This window comes from Cyanistes caeruleus, chromosome 18 (assembly GCF_971803275.1).
Source record: "Cyanistes caeruleus chromosome 18, bCyaCae1.hap1.1, whole genome shotgun sequence".
Taxonomy (NCBI): domain Eukaryota; kingdom Metazoa; phylum Chordata; class Aves; order Passeriformes; family Paridae; genus Cyanistes; species Cyanistes caeruleus.
The window spans coordinates 12,308,071-12,327,529 of NC_141718.1; the positions used below are offsets into that span (position 1 = coordinate 12,308,071).

At 54.2% G+C, this 19,459-nt stretch overlaps 1 protein-coding gene across 7 annotated transcripts; it reads right to left on the reverse strand.

Annotated features, from left to right (window-relative positions):
- Nucleotides 1-4,411: 4,411 nt before the first annotated feature.
- ZMAT5 (zinc finger matrin-type 5) lies at nt 4,412-19,411 on the reverse strand. Of its 7 annotated transcripts, none has more exons than XM_086855917.1 (7): nt 19,295-19,411; nt 14,280-14,502; nt 13,850-13,912; nt 13,335-13,415; nt 7,115-7,226; nt 6,669-6,798; nt 4,412-4,651 (listed from the first exon to the last, which is right to left on the reverse strand). In XM_086855917.1, the coding sequence occupies exons 2-6, from the start codon at nt 14,404-14,406 to the stop codon at nt 6,705-6,707; spliced, it is 477 nt and encodes a 158-aa protein (XP_086712043.1). In that variant the 5' UTR covers nt 14,407-14,502; nt 19,295-19,411; the 3' UTR covers nt 4,412-4,651; nt 6,669-6,704. The 7 variants fall into 7 exon arrangements, with proteins under 7 accessions (XP_086712043.1, XP_086712044.1, XP_086712038.1 ...); XM_086855918.1 differs by lacking the exon at nt 19,295-19,411 and adding an exon at nt 19,150-19,202; XM_086855912.1 differs by lacking the exon at nt 6,669-6,798.
- Nucleotides 19,412-19,459: the final 48 nt, after the last annotated feature.

Sequence of the window (19,459 nt, forward strand, 5' to 3'; positions counted from 1 at the left end):
GCGCTCTGGGCTGCGGGGGCTCCTGGAGATGCTGGGGTGGAGGGTGATGGGGTGGGACCCTGGGAGCACCCATGGGTGCTGCTGAGTCCTCCTGGCACGGGAGGTGGGCACTGCTTTGGGGGGCTGTGACCCACAGGATTCCGGGGGCTGGAGCATCCCTAAACTCGGGGCCAGTGGGATCTGGCTCATTCCCAGCAGCTCCCACATCCCTCACCCCACTCTGGCTGTGGATCCTGCTATAGGTCTTGCCTTTTCCCATGGATCCCAGTGGTTTTATCCCCCTCTCCATGCCTCTGGTATTTTATATTGGGTTTGATGAATGTTTCATGTCCCTTTGCCTTGGCAAGGAGGATGCTCGGCCCAAGCCCCTTCCCAGAAGTGCTTTCCCCTGGATTAACAGTAATTCCAGCAGAATCAAGATCTGTCTGGGGCGCTCAGAGAGGCTCCACAGGGCCACAGTTCCCAGACCAAGCTGGGGATCCTGCCCCAAGGCTGGTGGGCAGGGAGCACCCTGTTACTCCTGATTTACACCACTTGTGTAACCACTGTTACTCCTGATTTACACCACTTTGGGGCCTGACCCAGGCTGAGGGACATGGGGAATCTCACGGCCTCACGTCTGTGTGTGCTGTGGGAGCCCATTCCCACTGAACGGATCGTCCTCCCCGAGCCCCCAGCGATACATTTTTAATAGCAAAGAGATTAAAGGAATAAATAAGAATGGGAAGTGCTTGGGGCAGGGAGAGAATCAGGCAAAGCTGCTGCTCCCCCATTATGGAGCACTTCCCACTGGGAATGGGGCTGGAGGAGCCCATCCCAGGACATTGGGGCTGGGACATCCCCACCTTCACCTCCCTGGCTGCTCCCATGGGGAAAACGCATTTTCTTGCACCAGCATGGGAATTCCCTGCAGCATCATGGTGGGGACACTCCATTTTTGGGGTGCTAGGAGGAATTGGTGGTGTTTTATAAATTTGGGGTTTGGGTAGGGCCTTTTTTTGATCTTCTCTAATTTATCAAACAAATTGAAGCGAACGTCCAAATGAGAAATGGAAATGGGAAGTGCTCCACGGCAATGAAATCATTCCGGCTGCCTTGCAAAGTGAGGGAGGCTCCGCATCTGTAATGAAATTTCATCCATCCCCCCGCAGAAAGTTTGGATTTTTTATGGACTGGCATTTCCAAAGGAGACACATGGTGCTGAAAACATGTGTGTGTGTGTATATATATATATATGTATATATATATTATTTTTAACCAGGTCTATTATAGACACTGTGAATAAACAGAAGAGAAGGGAAAAAAAAATAAATAAAGAAGACAATTTAATTTGCCAGAAAATACAATAACATAAAAGAAAAAATTAGATAAAAGGAATAACGCCATCCCCTAAGCTCAGCGTTTCAAAGCTGCTCAATTAATTTTAATGGGAATCGGCAGAACGGATTTCTTGGGGCAGCTTTGGAATGACAGCTCCCGATCCCGGAGCAGGCGGGATGCAGGAGCGGGGTCCCAGCCGCGTCCCTGCTCTGCCGCAGCGGCGACGGATCACTGCGGCTGCTGCAACAGAGATACTCCGGGATAATTCAATTAAGGGACTGCCAGGAAAGGGAAAAACAAAGGGAATGTGCTGGGAGGTGGGGGCTGCCGCGGTTGAGGGCAGGTGGGAGGGAGCAGGACCCTGCACGGGTTCCCTGGACACGAGGACAACGGAGCAAAAGTGGCAGCAAACCCAGCGGGGGTTGCAGGGCTGCGATTCCACGGCCCTGGGAAGTGTTTGGGACAGGAAGCAAGGAAGTTGGTGATGGTTGTTTCTCTCTCTTGCACTGCAAGGTGTGGGATGGGCTCAGCTCCATCCCTCTCCTTGTCCCAGTCTCTGTCTCCATCCACAACCCCATCTTCAATCCCACTCCCGTCATTATTTCCATTCCTCTCTCTGTCCCTTTCTCCTCTCCCCATCCCTACTGCTGTCCCATCCTCATCCCATCTCCATCCCCATCCCTATCCCATCCTCATCCCTGACTGCTCCCCATGCCCATTCCCATGCTTATTTCCATCCCTGCCCCTCTCCCCTCTGCCAGTCCCCATCCTTGACCCTATCCCTACCCCCACTGCGATCCTTTTTCCATCTCTCTCTCTGTCCTGTCTTCACCCCAGTCCACATCCTGTCCCCATTCCCACTCCTCTTCCCGTCCCCCTCTCTCCCAGCAAGAGCTGCCAGAGGACACGGGCAGAGCCCAGCGGGGCTGCGCTTGGCAGGGGCCCAGCAGCCGCTCATTTCCCTAAAAGCTTCCCGATAAATTACTCCAGCTCTTGCTCCAGCAAAGGCACTTTGGCTCGGGCTTCACTATTGGGCAGCAGCTCCTCCACCCCGCCCCGGGGACAGTGAGTCCATGCCTGCAGCATCCCCTGGGATCGGGTACCAGCCATCCCTGTGGGAAGGAGCCAAAGCCCCATCCTGCTTTGGTGTCCTCCTCCTGCAGCCTCTTCCCATGGATGAGCCCAGGGCGGCTGTGTCCCACCCCGGCGATCCACGGCATTGTCACACCTCCTGCCACTGCCTGGAACACAAACCCCTGCAATTCCCAGCCTCCTCCACCCCCCGGGATTTACGCAGCTCCGTGAATCCCTGACATCCTGCGGGTGATGCTGGGCTCGGCCCGTCGGCCACACATCCTGCAGTTTTTGTGGGAAAACCCCAATTTTAACAAATGCCCCTGTCAATCCTTCTCACCTCCCCCTAGACAGGCTGGAGCTCAGTAGGGAATGCTTCTGCTCTCGCCTTTCAGCCTTCACCAGGAATTTCTGCTTTGAGAGCAGCTCAACTCCTTGTGAGCAAGGAAGAGCACGGAAAGGCTGCAGCTGTTGTGTTTTACACCAGAATTTTCATTTACAGTTGGGTTCCAGAGCTTGCCCAGAGAACTCTATATAATTTAAGCTGGATCTGGGGGGCCCTGAAGTTTGGGAGTGCTGGGTAAAACAACCCTTCCTGGGTCAGCTGGAAAACCCACCAGAACCAGAGCACACTCCCAATCAACATGAGGAACAGGGTAGGATTTTGATGTTGACTGGGTAAAAAAAATCCATGGAAGAGACTGGAGTGGGAGTTCCTTGGTGGCAGTGGCCTTGGAAGGTGTCTGGGACCGTGCCCTGGCTGCCACCAGCAGAGCAGCCACGGTCCCCCCAAGTCAGTGGAGTCCCTCAACATTCCCCAGGACTCTTCCCCTGCACCAGGCTGGGGCATAGGGAAGCACATCCAAGCTTGGAGAGAGCAGGCCCAGCTCCCACTCTGGAGCATCCCACAGCCCCTGGGGGGGCCCCACTTCCCATTTCCTTGGGGGCAGGGTTCCCTTGTTCCAGGGAGTCCCATCCATTCCCAAAGAGGAGCCGCCTGGGTGCTCTTATTAATCCACCTGTCCTGCATGTGGAAGTGAGGGTAGCACACGGGGCTAATCCTGCATCCTCTGAGTCCGAGCCCCGTGGTCCTGCTCTCCAGCAAGCCCAAGGCTCCTGTCTGGAAGGATAAAAACATTCTCTAGTTGAACCTAGAGCTCATCCAGGCTCCAGTCAAGGCTGTTTCCAGGCTGCTGTCACATCCAGTCCCTGCTCCTGTCAGAACCACGTCCCAGGATGGTGCTGATGCTCCTGTGACAATCTGCCATCACATCCCGAGGTGGAAGTCCTGCCCTGCTGGAGCGATCCAGGCAGGATTTGGCCACAGGCAGCTGGCTCCTGCCTGTGCTCTTCACGAATCTGGACCCACCACCTCCCTGCCCAGCCAAACCTGGAATGCTCTGGCAGCGGGCACAGCCCTCCTGGACAAACCCGCTGTCAGAGCTGCCTCCTGGGATGCTGCTGGACATGATCCCCCCTTGCCCCTGGAGCTGCAGCCCCGCTCCCTTCCTGAGACAGCCAAGGACCTCCCTCACCCCACACTTTACCAGCAAGGAGAGATGACTCAAACTCTCACTGGGGAGAAACCCTGGGATTTCTTGCCCTTCACCCCCAGCACAGCAGGAGCAGGGCTGAGGGAAGCTCCCCAGGCTCTCTATTGGGAGCTCCAGCACCTGGACCCAGGTGGGGTCACACCCTGAATTTATCAGGAACAAACATGGCATGAACACCTGAGGAAATGAAATATCAGTTCTAAAAGCCTGGGTCCTTCTCCAGCCTGGATCACAGCATGGAGCTGGACTGAGAGCAGGCAGAGCGGACAGCAGTGACCTGAGGGGGTGGATCCTACCCAGGAAATGGGGAATGTCGGCTCCAGGTGACAACAGACAGCCCCTGTGCAGGGCTGGAGCTCTGCTGGCACAGATCCCTGCTCCAGAGGCAGGGAGAGAGCCCGGGGAGCAGCTCAGCCCACAGGAGGCTGCCGGGCGAGCAGGAACACGACACACAGAGGCTGCAATGGGCGGGAGGAGGGTTTATTGAAATCAAAGTGTGTATAAATAATCCTGTCCTTTTCCTGGAGCAGAGGCAGGCAGCCAGCCCCAGCCAGGCTCTGGGGGTGCCACTGCCTCAGCCCCACTGCAGGTTGGGGGGCACTGGCCACCCCCCAGGTGGGGGGGCCTGCAGGGACGGGGGCAGCTCCTGCACTGGTGGCCAGCCCGGAGGGTACTGGAATGGTGCTGGTTTCTCGGGAAGAGCACTGTGAGGGGAGATGGAAAGGGATGAGGTGAGAAGCAGTGTGCCAGTCTGACAGCTAGACCAGGGGGCTGGGCTTCCCTGTGGCCCCTCCAGTAGCCCCCAAAGAGATGGGGCCAGCAGAGGAGGGTTTTGGTTATCACCAAATGAGTTCATTCACTCCTCCATCCCAAATCCAGCCCTGAAACAGTTGTGTGACCATTCCCAGCATATCCAGGCAGCCTAACACAGTGTGTGCCAGTGAAAACTCAGGTGGGAACGCTGAGGTGAGGGGGTCTGGGGTGGGGGGAGGAGCACAGACCCCCAAGAAGGGCTCAGCAGGCACAGCTGCCAGGTGCTGGAAGCAGGGCTGGTCCCAGCCCCTCCATCCCCACTCCTCACACAGCTGAGTTGGAAGAAGAACAAACAAAACCAGCAGATGTTTCTTTCCGAGCAGCCCAAATCCCAAGCCAGCTGTGCACTTCCCAAAGGACAAGGACCCCTCGGAAACAGAGGAGCTGCCAAAGCAGCGGGGTGTGTGCACCAGAGGACCCTTCAGCAGAGGGAAGAGGCTTCTCCCCCACCCCATGGCCTGGGAATCACTGTCCCTGCCCCTCTCCTCAGCTTTACTGGTCAAGGCTGCTGCAAACACCATACTGGGATGAAGAAGGGCAGGAGCAAGAACCATCTCTCCCTTGCCTCCAGCTTGACCGGGGCACGTTTAAATTTATGAGAAATGTACCTTTTCCATTAATTCCCAAGTGCAGGAAGCTCATTTGTTCTCTCACACAAGCCCTGACAGCAAGCAGCCTTGTAGCTTCTCAGGCCTCTACCTCTGATCCTGATGAATCTTTTTAATTGTTATGCCAGAAGAAATCTAATCAAACTCCTTTACATAACCCCGGGGAGAAGCAGCACCCTCCCCTCCCTGCGGGGCCATGGCCGAGAGCCAACTACAGGAGTAGTTTTCCAGGAGCGTTTTCCAGGCAACCAACACAGAGCAAAGTCACTCGGTTCAAGGTTTATCCTCTCAGCTGGGATTCATTCTCCAGAGCCCAGGATGAGGCAGGACCATAAAGGACACACACCAGCCCCTCTGGGCAGGGATATTTGGTGTCATTCCCCCAGCACTGTGGCTCAGGCACACAGTGGATATGGAGCAGAGGGAATGCTGCAAGGTGGAGCCATCACCTAATGAGTTGTTTCCTGAGCAGCAGAACTGATCAATAGGCAGGATGCTGCCTGGGTACTCAACTCCCTGGGGTCTCATGAGCTACAAGTGCTCTATCAAAGGTTTACCTACAGCTGGAGCATTCTCAATGGCAGTCCCACAGGGATTCTCCAGTGGCCAGCAAGGTGAAGAACATTTCCTCTCTGAAGGTGCTAATGGGATCCCTCTCCTCTACCCACTTCCACGAACTTGTGGCACCTCAGAAACTTTGAGGCCTTGGACCCTTTTCTGATGGAAAACCACACTCTGCATTTCCTTTGGAAAAATCAATCCCATGAAATGAGGGCCTGGAGGGCACAAGGGGAGCACAGAGATGATTGGGAGAGGCATTGGCAAGGCTGGAGAGAGGAAGTGAAGTTCCAATGTTGGTGTTTAATTCCTGCAGCAGATGGTTTCTGAGCCTACAGGGAGGCTGGAAGAAGAGCAATAATCCTGGAAATTTGTTCTGTACATCTATGGAGGCAGCAGGGAACTGCTGAAGGGAAATCCTGAAGGTCTGAACATTCCTCTGGGTATGACCAAGTAGTTCTAAAGGTTTGGAAATTCCTCTGGGAATAGTGATGACTATTTTCTGTAAGAACTGATCTACCCCAAGTTCCAGGGATTCACAAGCAGGACAAACAAAATGGGGCAAATGAAGTGTAGGGGACAGTAATGTGGGCACCTCTGCAAGGCCAAGGGCAGCCAAGCTGAGGGACAGAACAATCCCAGAGCAACGAGCTCAGACAAGCACCAGAAGGAAGATCCTGCCCAGTCCAAACACGGAGAGGACAGGAACAAACAGAGAAAGAACAGAAGAGAGATTTGGCACCTGCCCAAATGTCATCCCATTAAGCCTGCGGCACAGTCAGGTGAGCGAGGAAACAGCCGGCGCCCGAATCCGAACGGATACTGTGAGGAGGAGCCAATTCCACCCTCCCTGGCAGGAGGGGATGGGGGAGCTGTCAACAGATGAAAGCAGGCTCCTGACACTGAACCCTGGGCATTAATGATCCCAGCTCTGTCCTTCCAGGTGTGTCTGCACTCTGCAGAGAGCAAGAGGCACCCCCGTGCTGTGGCTTGTTCCCAAAGTGTGTCCCCTGGCACATAGGGACACCTGTGCACACATCCCTGATGGGGCAGGCAGGGCTGGATCCACACGTGGCCCTCAGGAATGCTGGCTGGGGGTGTTGAGACCTCTGATGCTCTGCACCCTCTCCTATCCCAGCCCTCCTATGGGATCCCCCTGTGCATGCACACCTGGATGATCCCCAGTACCTGTTACTCTGAGCTGTGCTCAGCCTCTGGGCTCTCTTGTCCAGCCAGTCCTCGATGGTGCCCGGTGGGATATCTGCTCCCTCCCTCTGCAGCTCCTTCAGCCTCTTCTCCCCTGCTTGAGAGAAGGATTGAGATCAGAGAGGGATGGATCAGAGGGAGGGCCACGAGAGAAAGGGTCACCAGACCCTTGTCCTTTCACTCCATTAAACCTGCTGCTCATTACCCTGCACAGTTTTACAGGGTGGAGAGTGTGCACCATGCCTGTGGCAGCCCCTCCTCCTCCTCTGCCCTCCTGCCATCTGAAGCTTGGAGTCATCCCTGGTGACAGCTGCAGCTAGGCAGAGCAGGGGACAAGAGCTAAACCAGCACGGTGGCAGTTTGGGCACTGAGGGGAGTCTGACATCTCCCCCCGGGGCAGATCACACTCATCCTCGCCTGGCACAGCCTCGGCTGGCACTGAGCCATTTCCAGAGCCGTGTCCCTCCAGCTGGCAGCAGTGACTGTGTCACCCCTGCCCTGTTAGGTGGGAATGACAGGGACAGTGTCCGGATCGATGCAGCCCTGGCGAGTCTGAACAGCTCCGGGTGCGTGTTCCAGCCGGCAGACAGATCCCAGAGCTGCTGTCAGGGCAGGTTAAGGAGCTCCCTGCCTGATGTGTCCCCAACCCCTGCACAGCCCAGGCAGAGCTGTCACCAGCCCAGGGGCAGAACCAGGGCAGAGAGAACCAGTCCTTGAATTTAGAACCATGGAATGGTTTGGTTGGAAGTCACCTCAAAGCCCATCCAGTCCCACACGCTGCCATGGGCAGAGACACCTTCCACTGTCCCAGGCTGCTCCAAGCTCTGTCCAACACGGCCTTGGACACTGCCAGGGGTCCAGAGGCAGCCACAGCTTCTCTGGGCACCCTGTGCCAGGGCCTCATCCTGTCAGAGGGAAGGATTTCTTCCATAAATCACAGAATTACAGAATCAATCAGGTTTAAGAGAGATCTTTGAGTCCAATCTGTACCTAATCTAAATGCCCCCTCTTTCAGTCTGAACCCATTACTCCTTGTTCTGTTTCTCATCGTGGTTAGGACCGAGAAAGGAAACCAGTAGGAAATCTCTACTGTTTACTGAATCAAGATTTCAACCCTCCAACCCCTCTGGAAGGGCTGTGTGGGGCAGAAGCCCACAGGCACACCCTGGGGAGAAGGGCACAGAACCACACAAACCCACAGCTGCCCAGTTAACAAAGCTCCCCAGTCCCCCGCAGCTGCAGGGAGGGAGCTGGTGCTGAACAGGTCTAGCAGGAGTCCTGATACAGCCACACTCCTGCCAGCACAGCAGGGATGAGGACACGCTCTCTGTGATCCCATCTCCAGCCTAGGGGAAACTTCCCACCTAACAGAACAGGGGACTCAGAAAACCAAACACTGGTGACAATAAAAAGGAAGCAGAGGCAGCTCGTGTCATTCCCTCAGCCCTGCTCATCCATCCTTCTGGGGGATCCCTGATCCCATTTAGGGACCAAGGCACCTGCAGCCATGCCCCTCAGGAGCCTGCTCCACACCCACTCACCACATGTCACACGTTTTAAGGAAAATATTATACCTTTGCAGACAGGGTGTGAAATTAATAGTGCTTGGGCAGAGTGAAGGATCACTTCATCCTACTGGTGGCAACCAATTATTCATCTGCCTGTTGAATACTAAATCAGGATGGCAGGGATGTGCTACACAATGAGCAGCCAGATGGATAATTTGTCATCCAGCCTTTTCAGCTGCTGCTGCTGGGCGGGGTGACGATGTGCCCAGTGCCACCACAGAAAGCCCGCTGTGGTCCTGATGTCCGGCTGCTGCTCTGAAGCCACCGAGGAGCTTGGGGACAGGAATGTTCCAGTCTCCCACAGCTGTTCCCAGGGATCAAAGCCCCAGCAGAGCTACCTGGGGTCAACCCAACCAGCTGGCCAGGTAGCGGGATGGGGAGGCAAGAAGCTCAGCCTGGGGAGCTGGGCACTGCTCACACTCAGGGTTAGACTCACCTGACAACCTTGAGCACCTTTTTTCCCTATGTTCCATGTTTTTCCACCTCCTGAGCACATCCCACCTTGGCAAGGGGACAGACAAGCAGCATCTGTGAGAAGCTCTGATGAGGCAGGGAAGAAAATGGAGAGAATCTCTCCCACCTCTCTGTACCACTGCAATTTCCTCTTCATCCAACTCCCAGCCCCAACAGAGAACAGACCACAAACAGCCCAAGCTTCTCTGTTCAGAGCAGGGAGCCCCACAGTACTACACCAGGGATGGAGCAGTCACAACTCATGATCCCAGCCAGAAAAGTTCACTGGATGCTGTGGAACCACTCTGGATTTGCAATGTCCCAATGTCCCCCAGGTACCCACATGAGAAAGACATCCAGCTGTTCTCATAGCTCCAGGAGCTGCTGCTCCGGAGCACTCCAAACCTCAGGCTCAGAAATAAAGCAGCAGGGACAGGCAACTCTCCAGCTCTGCTCACCTTGATGATGTCCATGTCCCTCTGGAGCACACACATCCCATCCAGGGACCACCAAACAGACCCTGAGACTGGAAATACTCCCCGAATGCCAACAGCTATTCCAAGAAACAGCTCTGAAAGGCCATTGCTCCCCACACGTGGCCGTGCAGCCTGACAGGTGTGAAGGTGCTTCTCTCCTCCTCCTCACTGTGGTGTTTGCTCCCAAGTCTAATTACAACCAATTAAAAGAGCATCTGTAGTCATGAAGTATCTCTAATGATGCCAGAGTGGGTCCACATTTATCTTCTCTCCTCATGGGTTTTCTTCTTGAAAAAGGCATTGCTGTGTGAGAGATTGAACCCGCAGTATGGGCGGGTCACCCAGCAAGGAGATGCACAGGAAATCCTTCAGATCCCACCCAGCAAGGAGCTGCAATCACTCAGCTGCCTCCCTGGCACGATGTGGAACCCCATCTCCTGCAGAGCACCAGAGCAGCACCAGAGCGTGGCTGAGATGAGTCTGAGGAGCCCCTGCAGTCGGAGCAGCCAAACAAGTGACCGCCCTGCAGCCCAGTGTGAGCGCTCCTCCCGCTCCCTGCCCAGTTAAACCAGTGGACTCCAGCCACCCCAGCAGGGTTCCTCACATCCTTTCAATATCATGGACATCCTGCAAACACTCACCAGCTGTGCCCTCCTCTCACAGCCCTGGCTGGCTGGAGTCACCAGAGCCCAGCCAGGTCAATCCTGCCTGCACCAGGGACACGGATTAGCGGGGAGCCAATAACTCTGAGCAAGGAGATGGCAATTTGACAGTGACTTTTCCTGACACAACTGTACTTAAAATGACAGCCTGGAAGTGTCTGGCTGATGAATGATGCAGCAGATGCAGAAGGCTAATGCTTTGATGGGAGAACAGCTGGGAATATGAGCTCCCTCCCTGCTGAAGGTGTAAACTGTTGCTTCTTGATGAGGATATTCTACAGGGTGCAGAGATGCTGACGCCAAAATAGGCCAGGCTCCAAACTGTTCTAGAACATGGAATCATCCAGAAATTTTCCTACTTAACCCACAAAACTTACACAAACTACAGGGTGAACTCCCAGCGTTAAAAAGGCCAAATGTTAAGGACAATGTCACGTTTCCTTTGTCTGTGATAAAAATGCTTCGTTATCAAAGTGAGTTCACGGACACAGAGCTACCAACACCAAACACTCACAGGGACTCAGGGACAGGTTCAATATTTACATGATAAAAAAAGTGTCATCACAGTTTAGCTGGGTTAAAAAAAAGTCAGACAAGGCTTTGCCTGCACCAGAGCTGAGGAAAGGGGGGTTAAGCAGCACTGTGGGCCCACCAGGAGAGCATCCCTCAGCAGCCTGGCCACCCCCAGCATGGTCACCCCCAGGCTTGGGAAGGCTCTGGAGCTTCCAGCCTTTTGGCTCATCTCAAATCCCTGACGACCCCTGGCTCCAAACCTGCCAAAATCTCCCAGCTGGTTCAGTATGAGGCAGCCTGGTACAGATTGCTCCAATCCTGCTGGCTGTGGCTTGGGATGGCTCATGGCTCAGCGATCCTGAGACTGAGTGGGAATGCATGTGGGACATTACTGATGGAAGATCCTGTGTGAATTACACACCCTGCCACACACAAGCTTGCCCTCAACTCTACCCTCAGCCCCAGCACCTGAGACACGGGTGCTTGGCAGCTGAAGGAGTGCTGGAATGTCTCCATGACTCACCAGACAGTGTCTGATCCTTCCATCCTGTCTGTTACAGGCTGTCCCTCTCCTCCAGCAAATCCTGCTGAGCCTTTCCCTGCACAAAATCCCTCCAAATTCTCATCAGAGCTGGAGTCTGTGTGATGATGCACGAAGCCACACCACGAGAGAGGTGAGCAGGAGTGAGCTCTCCAACCAAGCACCCCCTGTACCCTGGCCATGGCTCCTTCAGGGCTAATTGCTAAATGAAATGTTTGACTCCAGAGCACAAATGCAAGGTTTCCCAGTAATCTCCCTGGAATTGGCTCTCACCAGCCAATCCTGCACTTACACCGACCCATTTGCCACAAGTCAATACTCAATAACAAGTGTAATTGGCAAGGAAAGCTGCCCGAGCGCAGAGGAGCTGCCAGCCTTCCCTGCTCCGCTCCAGAGAGACCCCACTTCTGCAGGAGCAGCCAGTGCCTGGAAATGCTGGAGGTTCCTGTGCCTGTCCCTTGGGAGCCCGGCAGAGAGGGGTCAGGGAGAGGCTCTGGCTGGAAGATGACTCTGGGAGGGGCTGAAGCGCTCCAGCCCCACCACGGCTTTATCGACCGCCAGTGGTGCTCAGAGATGGATTCAGAGTCACCTCGGGGGCTCTCACTGATTCAGCACGGCCTGGAATGGCTCCATGCTGCCTCCCCCTGCCTCCCCTGAGCTCTTCCTCCCCAAATGGGATCCCTCCCAGGGCCACGAGAGGCTCTACCCCACGCACATCCCCCGTCTCACATCCCACACTTCCAACACTTCAGCCTGGCTTTGCCAGACTCTTGGCAAAACAGCAGCTGGCTCCAGCGAGGATGTGGGCATGGGAGCTGCTCCAAGCTGGGCTACACTGGGACACCAGGTTGGGGAAGGAATCCTTCTTCTCTGCTCCACACTCTGAGGCCACATTTGGGTGCTGTACCCAGTGCTGGGCTCCCCAGTACAGAGACAATGGGCACAACCCAAAATATGGGAATTCCCGTCAGGATTTTCTATTTAAATATTTAAAAAATTACGCATTTTTATTATGAACCTAGTCAAACAGAGATCAGGTTACCCACAGAGACTCCAGCCTTGAGATATTCAAAACACAACATGGCTCTGAGCACCCTGCTTGAGTTCACCCTGCTTTCAGCAGGGTACGGATTAGATGATCTCCAGTGGAGATTTCAACCATTCCACAAGTTCTCACATCACTCCCATTCCCTGGAAGTGTCCAAGGCCAGCCTGGATGGTGCTTGGAGTAACCTGGTCTAGTGGAAGGTGTCCCTGCTCACAGTGAGTGAGATGATCCCTTCCCACCCAGCCCACTCTGTGATTCTATGACTTGCTTTAACCACTAAAGTAATGACTCCTATGAAGAAAACAGAGCTACCACCTCTTTTCCCTAAAAGAAAAGTAGTTCCAAGAATGGTAGTTCCAGAATGAGAAAGTTCAAAAGTGCTCTGTAGACTCCCAGCAGGGAGCAGCTGCCATCCACCCTCTGCCCACACTTCACTTCCATCCAAAGCCACCCAAGCAGAGGCTGTTTCTGGATCCAGGACCCCTTTCACAGCCCGACAGCAGGACAGCTCTTCCCACCAGCTCTTCCCACGGGTGGAAGCAGCAGTTCCCTGGTAATAGCAGCAAGGTGGGGGGAAATCAAATCCATAAATTTAAGGGGACGTGATGTACCAGTGCCCTCTGCTGCTGACAGTTTTTATTCCCTGACTGAAGAAAACCCTGAGGGCTCACGAAGGCCACTCCAAACTCTTGCTGCCAAGTGGTAACAGCACTGCTCAGCTCCAGGTTTGTCTCTGTGCCAGCAGCTCAAGAGCAGGGAGCATATGACAAACTGCAGCACTTCCAGGCTCACACAGCACTGGGAAGCAGGAGGGAGGGATCCATGCTTGGCTGGCTCCATGCAGGCAGCAGGGGATCACAGCCTACACAACCCCTCACACCCCCCTGCAGCAATTCTCCCTTCAAGGAAATCCTCAGACATTGCCTTGTTGGAGGACTCACCCTGAACCTGGGCACTCAGCTTCTCCAGGTCCTGCTCTGTCATGTGAGAAAATCTGCAGTTGGACCCAAAATCACACTGTCCTGGAATGAAATAGTGAGATTTGAAAATTCAGATACAAAATTCTCTAGATTAAATATTAGGAAATATTTCTTCACAGAAAGGGTTGTAAAGCATTGGAATGAGCTTCCCAGAGAAGTGGTGCAGTCACCACCCCTGGAAGTGCTCAAAAATGTGTGTGGATATGGCACCTGGGGATATGGTTTAATGATGAACATGGTGGTGCTGTATTGACATTTGGACTTTGTGATCTTAAAGGTCTTTTCCAACTTTAATAATTCTGGGAAAAGCCAGAGTTCCATGAGAACCACGCACAGGAGGTCCTTGTGCAAGCAAACCCAGGCTCCATCACACCTGGATGCCAGCCACAGGCCCAAACCCCTCTCTCCAGCTTTGGGCTGGCTCTGGAAGGAGCTGCTGGAGCCCAGGAACTTCTGTCCACCTCAGAACTCCTCACCTGTTTGCAGAAACTTCCGACAAGGTTTCTTGCTTTGCTCTTCCTGCAGGATAGCAGCAGCATCTGGGGAGACAAGGGATGAACCCAGGTAAAGATCCTGGCCACACCAAAATCCCATCATGTCCAGTCCCAAAGTGGTCAGGGGCCAGAAGGAAGCAGAGGGACCCCCAAGCAATGGTTTCACAGCCAGTTTAACCCACTCTCCTCAGGCTGGCACTAACACAGCTGGAACTGTTTGCTGAGACAGGTCAGAGCCACACACGAGGGTTTCACCTCTGAGACTGCCTGATTCAGCAGCATCACATGCTCAATTCGCAGGCACACACTGTGTAAACCATCAGTGCTGATTTATTTTCTCTTCCCACTCTCCCCCTCATCCATCACCTCCCCAGTCCCAGGAAGGGAGCGGCAGACATCTGGGAGCACCCACCTCGGAATAAGTCGTACCAGACTCTCTTAGCCCGGAGATGCTGCACTCCATTGAGATGCTTCTTCCTGTTGTGCAGGTTGTCCTGGAAGGACCTGTCACAGTAGTCACAGAAGTACCTTTTCCCCATCTCTCTCCTGGCAAAACAGAATCAGCATGTCTTGGAATCGTCAGGCAGCTCCTCGGCGCCCAGCCATGGGAATGGAGGATCCGGGATTTACAGCGCCTGCTTCCAAAGGAGGAGAACTCAAATCACTTAGGGTTGGCAAACAGAGGAAGAGGTGAGACCCAACAGTTTATATCCTTGTCCATCACAGACTGCTGGGGCAGGATCTGCTGCCTGTACATGGGAGGAAAGGCCTGATCTGCATTTATCTCTGTCACCCAAAGCAACAACAGCTCTGCTGGAAGGATTCCCCTTCCCTGAGTTCAGACCACAGAAAACAGAGAGCCACAGGCTCCAGGGAAGGTGCAGCACAAACCATCCAAGGTGCAAGCAGGAGGAGCTGGAGGTCCTGGGGACCTTTGACCACAGTCTCCACCAGCTGATACAAAAGAGGGAGGGAACTCCCTCGTGTCCATCTCTGCAAGGTAAGGAAGAAACTCAGCAAAGCTCATTTTATCTTCAAGGATAAAACAGAAGCTGATCTCACCTGTCCTGCAGGTGGGAAGCTGCATTACAAACATTACAGGACACATTTCCTACAATCCCCTGAGCCACCTGTACATCATGGATTGCTCTCCTCATTCTCCCCAGCCTACAGCACCAAGGTGTGTCTGCTCTGAGTACAGCACTAAGATCAGAACAGAATTTGGGAGCTCCCACCTGCGCTGGGCCTGGAGCCACTGTCAGTGCAGGTGAGATCTGCTTGTGTTTTATCCTTCAGCCCCTCTCCCCACCGGGTGTTCCTGCTGGAGGTGCAACAAACACCCTGAAGGAGCTGTAAGCTCTCTCCTGAGGGATATAAAGGTACCTGATGAATGGCAAAGATGGATGGATTGGGAGATAAACTCCAAAAGCAATTCTCCAGGTTTTGACACTTTGACAGCTGAATGCATTTAAAAAGTGGCACAGAGACCAGCACAAGAAATAAAGATTTTATAAATAAAATGAGCCCAGAATCAATCACAGCCCCCCAGCTGATTCCTCTGGCTCAGCACGAAGAGCAGAGCACCAGGCAGTCCCTCAGAGCCCAGCATGCCCAGCTCAGGCAGGGCTGCCAAGCCTCCTGCCTGACATCCATTCCAGCAGGAGCACCAACACCACATTCCCTTCCCTCCCTGCTCCCAGGAACTGCTGCTTCCAAATCAAACCCCTGGAAATCTCCGAGGCCTCACACCACAAGTTAAAGCAACGCTGCATTTGATGGGAAGACCTCCTGAGATTTTTTAAATTGGACTGAAAACCTCCACACTGAAGGTAAAATGTTCAGATATTCCAAGTGAACTGGAAATCTCATGTTGAGGTTCTTTCCTGGGAGGGTGAGGAGTGGCCATGCCCCAGCTGTGTGTGCTGGGACCCCAAATCCCCCATGCCCTGGGCTGATCCTGACCCACCTCTGTAGGGCTTGAGGTCTGAAATCGTCCTCCTCCAGCCCAAGAATCCAACCCCAAGCACTGTTTAATGAGCATGGAGCCATAAATTCCCTCATCCTTTGCATCCCTGAGTTCTGCAGCCAGGTTTGCAGCACTGTGGTGGGGCTGCTGGAATTCAGAGAGAACGAGTCTGGCCCACTGGCAGGGTCTGCTTTTAAATACTGAAAAAATCCCTGTTCCACATGTTATTCCATAGTCTTCCCAAAGTTCCTGGTGACACAAAAAGCTCCCTGTCTCAGCTGCTGGCTCCTGCACTCCATCTCTGCAGAAGAGAATGCTGCAAACAGGGAAAACAAATGAGATTCTGCAGTGGTCCCACACAAGTTTCCAGAGATCTCCCAGGGAATTCTGCCTGCAGAAGCCCAGCAGCAGCCAGCCTTTGAAATCGTATTTCAAACTTTCTCTTTCATCACCCCGACAGCAATAATTGCAGAAGCTCCTTCCCCCTCCTCCCCCAACAACCAGGGCAGAAAGCTCCTACAGATTCCAGACAGCCAGATCCCACATCCCACGGCTGCCTGCTCCCAAATTCTCCAAGCAATTCCCATTGCAGGGGACGGAAGGATCGTAAAAAGCAATTACAGGAGTATCAGATTCTCCCTGAGACTTCCCCCTTCAGTGATTATACCCAACACTTATTCCCATCTTTTCAAGGATTCCACTGCATGGATACCTTGCTGGGTTCTGCCAACTCTCTGCAACACCAGCACTTCCCAGCACTCTCTGAGTCCGGAGGAGTAAAAAGCTGCTTCTGAGCAGCACCAACCTATTTCCATCTCCCCTAACAGCTCCAGCAGTAAACAAAGAGCATTTTTCAGCTGAAAACAGAGATGGTGTCTAATTAGATCCATCTTAGTCACTATGAAATAAAGTAAATGTAGCTGCTCTATAAAGAACTGTCTCAGCATCTCCAGCCCCTGATTTGCAACTGAATAAGAGCGCTCAGACCTGGACCCACCGCAGCCATAAATGCTTCCAGCCAGGCTTTGTGCTAGCTTAAAAGTCTTCCTGAATAAATGCAAATAAAAAAAACCCCAGAACCCAAATAACCCAGGGCTTTGTGTTGTATGAAAGTATAACAGCAATGCAGTGCTGTGTCTCCTGTTGGGTGAGCAATACCCTGCTGTGAGGCACCCTGAAGGTGACAGCAAGGGTCTTGGGACAATTCCAGCCGAGATACCCTGGGCACCATCCCACATTTTCCCTTCTCCAGCTGCTGCCAGAACACTCCACGCTGCTCTGTATCAGCTGCAGGTTTTATCTCGGACTCCCCAGGGTGTTTCACCGGGCAGAGGGAGGAAGGTGACCCCGGAAGGGGCACAGACTCCTTTATGTCTGGGGAGAGCTGCTGCTCTCCACACTGAGCCCCAGGAGGTGCCTGGGCCTTGACCTCAATTTCCTGCCTTCTCACAGCCCGGGCTCGGGGCCATTCCAGCCACTTTGGCTACCCATGCAGATGTGTATTAATTAAATCCAAGTGTCAGGCTTATGATACTCAGCTGCCAATTTAAATGGGCTCAGATCTGCAGGGATACTTGGAATGGCAGCAGAGTCTGCCAGCACCTTCCCAATGACAGGCACAGATCCTGCTTTCCATTACACCCAGAGGAAATCATGGAATGATTTGGATTGGAAGGGACACTAAAATTCATCCAGTCCCACCCCCTGCCATGGGCAGGGACACCTCCCACTGTCCCAGGCTGCTCAAAGTCCCATCCAACCTGGCCTTGGGCACTGCCAGGGATCCAGGGACAGCTCCAGCTGCTCTGGGCACCCTGTGCCAGGGCCTGCCCACCCTGCCAGGGAACAATTCCTGCCCAATATCCCATCCATCCCTGCCCTCTGGCAGTGGGAAGACATTCCTTGTGTCCTGTCATGGAATCATGGAATAGTTGGGTTGGAAGGCACCTTAAACCTCATCTCATCCCAACCCCTGCCAGGTAGGGATGCCTTCTAGTGGAAATCCAGATCTTGACTCGGGATCAACACCAATCTGACCATTCACAAACACCAATTAATTAGCAGTTGGGGGAATTAGTCTTAGATAAACCAGAGCAGTTACATTTGAAAAATAAAAATTGAGTTTTTCTGAGCTCTGCTCTGTGATGACCAGGGACAGAACCCAAGTGAAGGGCTGGAGCTGGGCCAGGGCAGGCTCAGGCTGCAGAGCAGGGAAAGGTTCTTCCCCCAGAGGTGCTGGCACTGCCCAGGCTCCCCAGGGAATGGGCACGGCCCCGAGGCTGCCAGAGCTCCAGGAGCGTTTGGACAGCGCTGCCAGGGATGCCCAGGGTGGGGTTGTTGGGGGCTCTAGGCAGGGCTGGGCTGGGCTGGGAAGGGCTGGGTCCCTTCCCACTCAGGATATTCCAGGGTTCCAAAGGGATAACACTATACAGGAATGTGCCAGGCACCTTCCAGAACGAGCAAAGGTCTTGTCCTAACCCAGAAAAATCCCACAGATCCCCACAGACACTGCATGAGGGAACAAACAAAAATAAATCAGGAGAAATTACTCTGCAGCCAGACCTTGTGCTACTTCTGAGTGGGTGAGACAAACAAAATGACAGAGCAGCGTCACTTGAGGGTCTGCTCTGGAATTTCATGTTTAACAACAGCCCTGTGGGGAAACAGCCTCAGTGTCAGGATTCCTCTGTCCCATCCCTATCTGTGCTGCCTTCCTAAATCCAAATTTACCTCTCTACCATCCGTGCTGGAGTCACCCCACGCTGCTTGCCCTTACTGAGATTAAAAAGAGAACCACAAAGATAGGGCAGCAAATGAGAACATTCCCACTTTTGTTCTGCCACATGGGGCCAGGTCCCACTCCTCCCGAGGCCTCTGGAGCAGCTGCCAGGGTCCTCTGGCACAGGGTGCCCAGAGCAGCTGGGGCTGTCCCTGGATCCCTGGCAGTGCCCAAGGCCAGGCTGGACATTGGGGCTTGGAGCAGCCTGGGACAGTGGGAGGTGTCCCTGCCATGGCACTGGACGAGCTTCAAGGTCCCTTCCAACCCATTCCATTAATCCTGAGCCCCACACCCCTCTCCCACTCCCCCGACACTGACACCAACCACCTTTTGCAACCCCAAACTGCAGAAAACATCCCAAATCTCCTCCCACCCGCCTTCCGGGGGTGAGCTGAGGGCAATGACAGCAGCCTCCTTCCTGTCCCTGTCACCCTTGGCCGCACACCCGGGCAGGGCAGGGCTGGCCCGGGGTGTCTCTGTCCCCTCAGCCCTCCCTCCCCGCTGCCCCCGCCCCAGCCACGGCCGAGCTGGCTTCACCGCATAAAGCCGGGCAGAGACCCCGGGGCTGCCCGGCGGAATCCGCTGAGGACAAGGCGGAAGGGACAGGACGACTGGAGTGTTTAAATTTCCGCACAGGAACCCCTCACAGCGACCCCCGGCACCCCCTGCCACACTCACCCACCTCTGGCCAGGCCCGCGGCGCCGCCGCCGCCTACAACTCCCTCAATGCCTCACGGCCAAGGCGCATGCGCAGGTCACAAAGCGCACAGAGCGCGGCCTACAACTCCCAGCATGCCCCGCGGACGCTGGCACGCTCTACAAATAGCAGAGCACCGCCTACAGCCCC

What these genes read in the sequence shown, in the direction of transcription:
- ZMAT5 (XM_086855912.1), bottom strand. Translation starts at nt 14,406, where the DNA reads ATGGGGAAAAGGTACTTCTGTGACTACTGTGACAGGTCCTTCCAGGAC. An exon ending in TCGGAAGTTTCTGCAAACAG is followed by an intron (nt 13,416 to 13,849) that starts GTGAGGAGTTCT and finishes ATTTCATTCCAG; the next exon opens with GACAGTGTGATTTTGGGTCC. An exon ending in GCTGAGTGCCCAGGTTCAGG is followed by an intron (nt 7,227 to 13,334) that starts GTGAGTCCTCCA and finishes TCTCTCAAGCAG; the next exon opens with GGGAGAAGAGGCTGAAGGAG.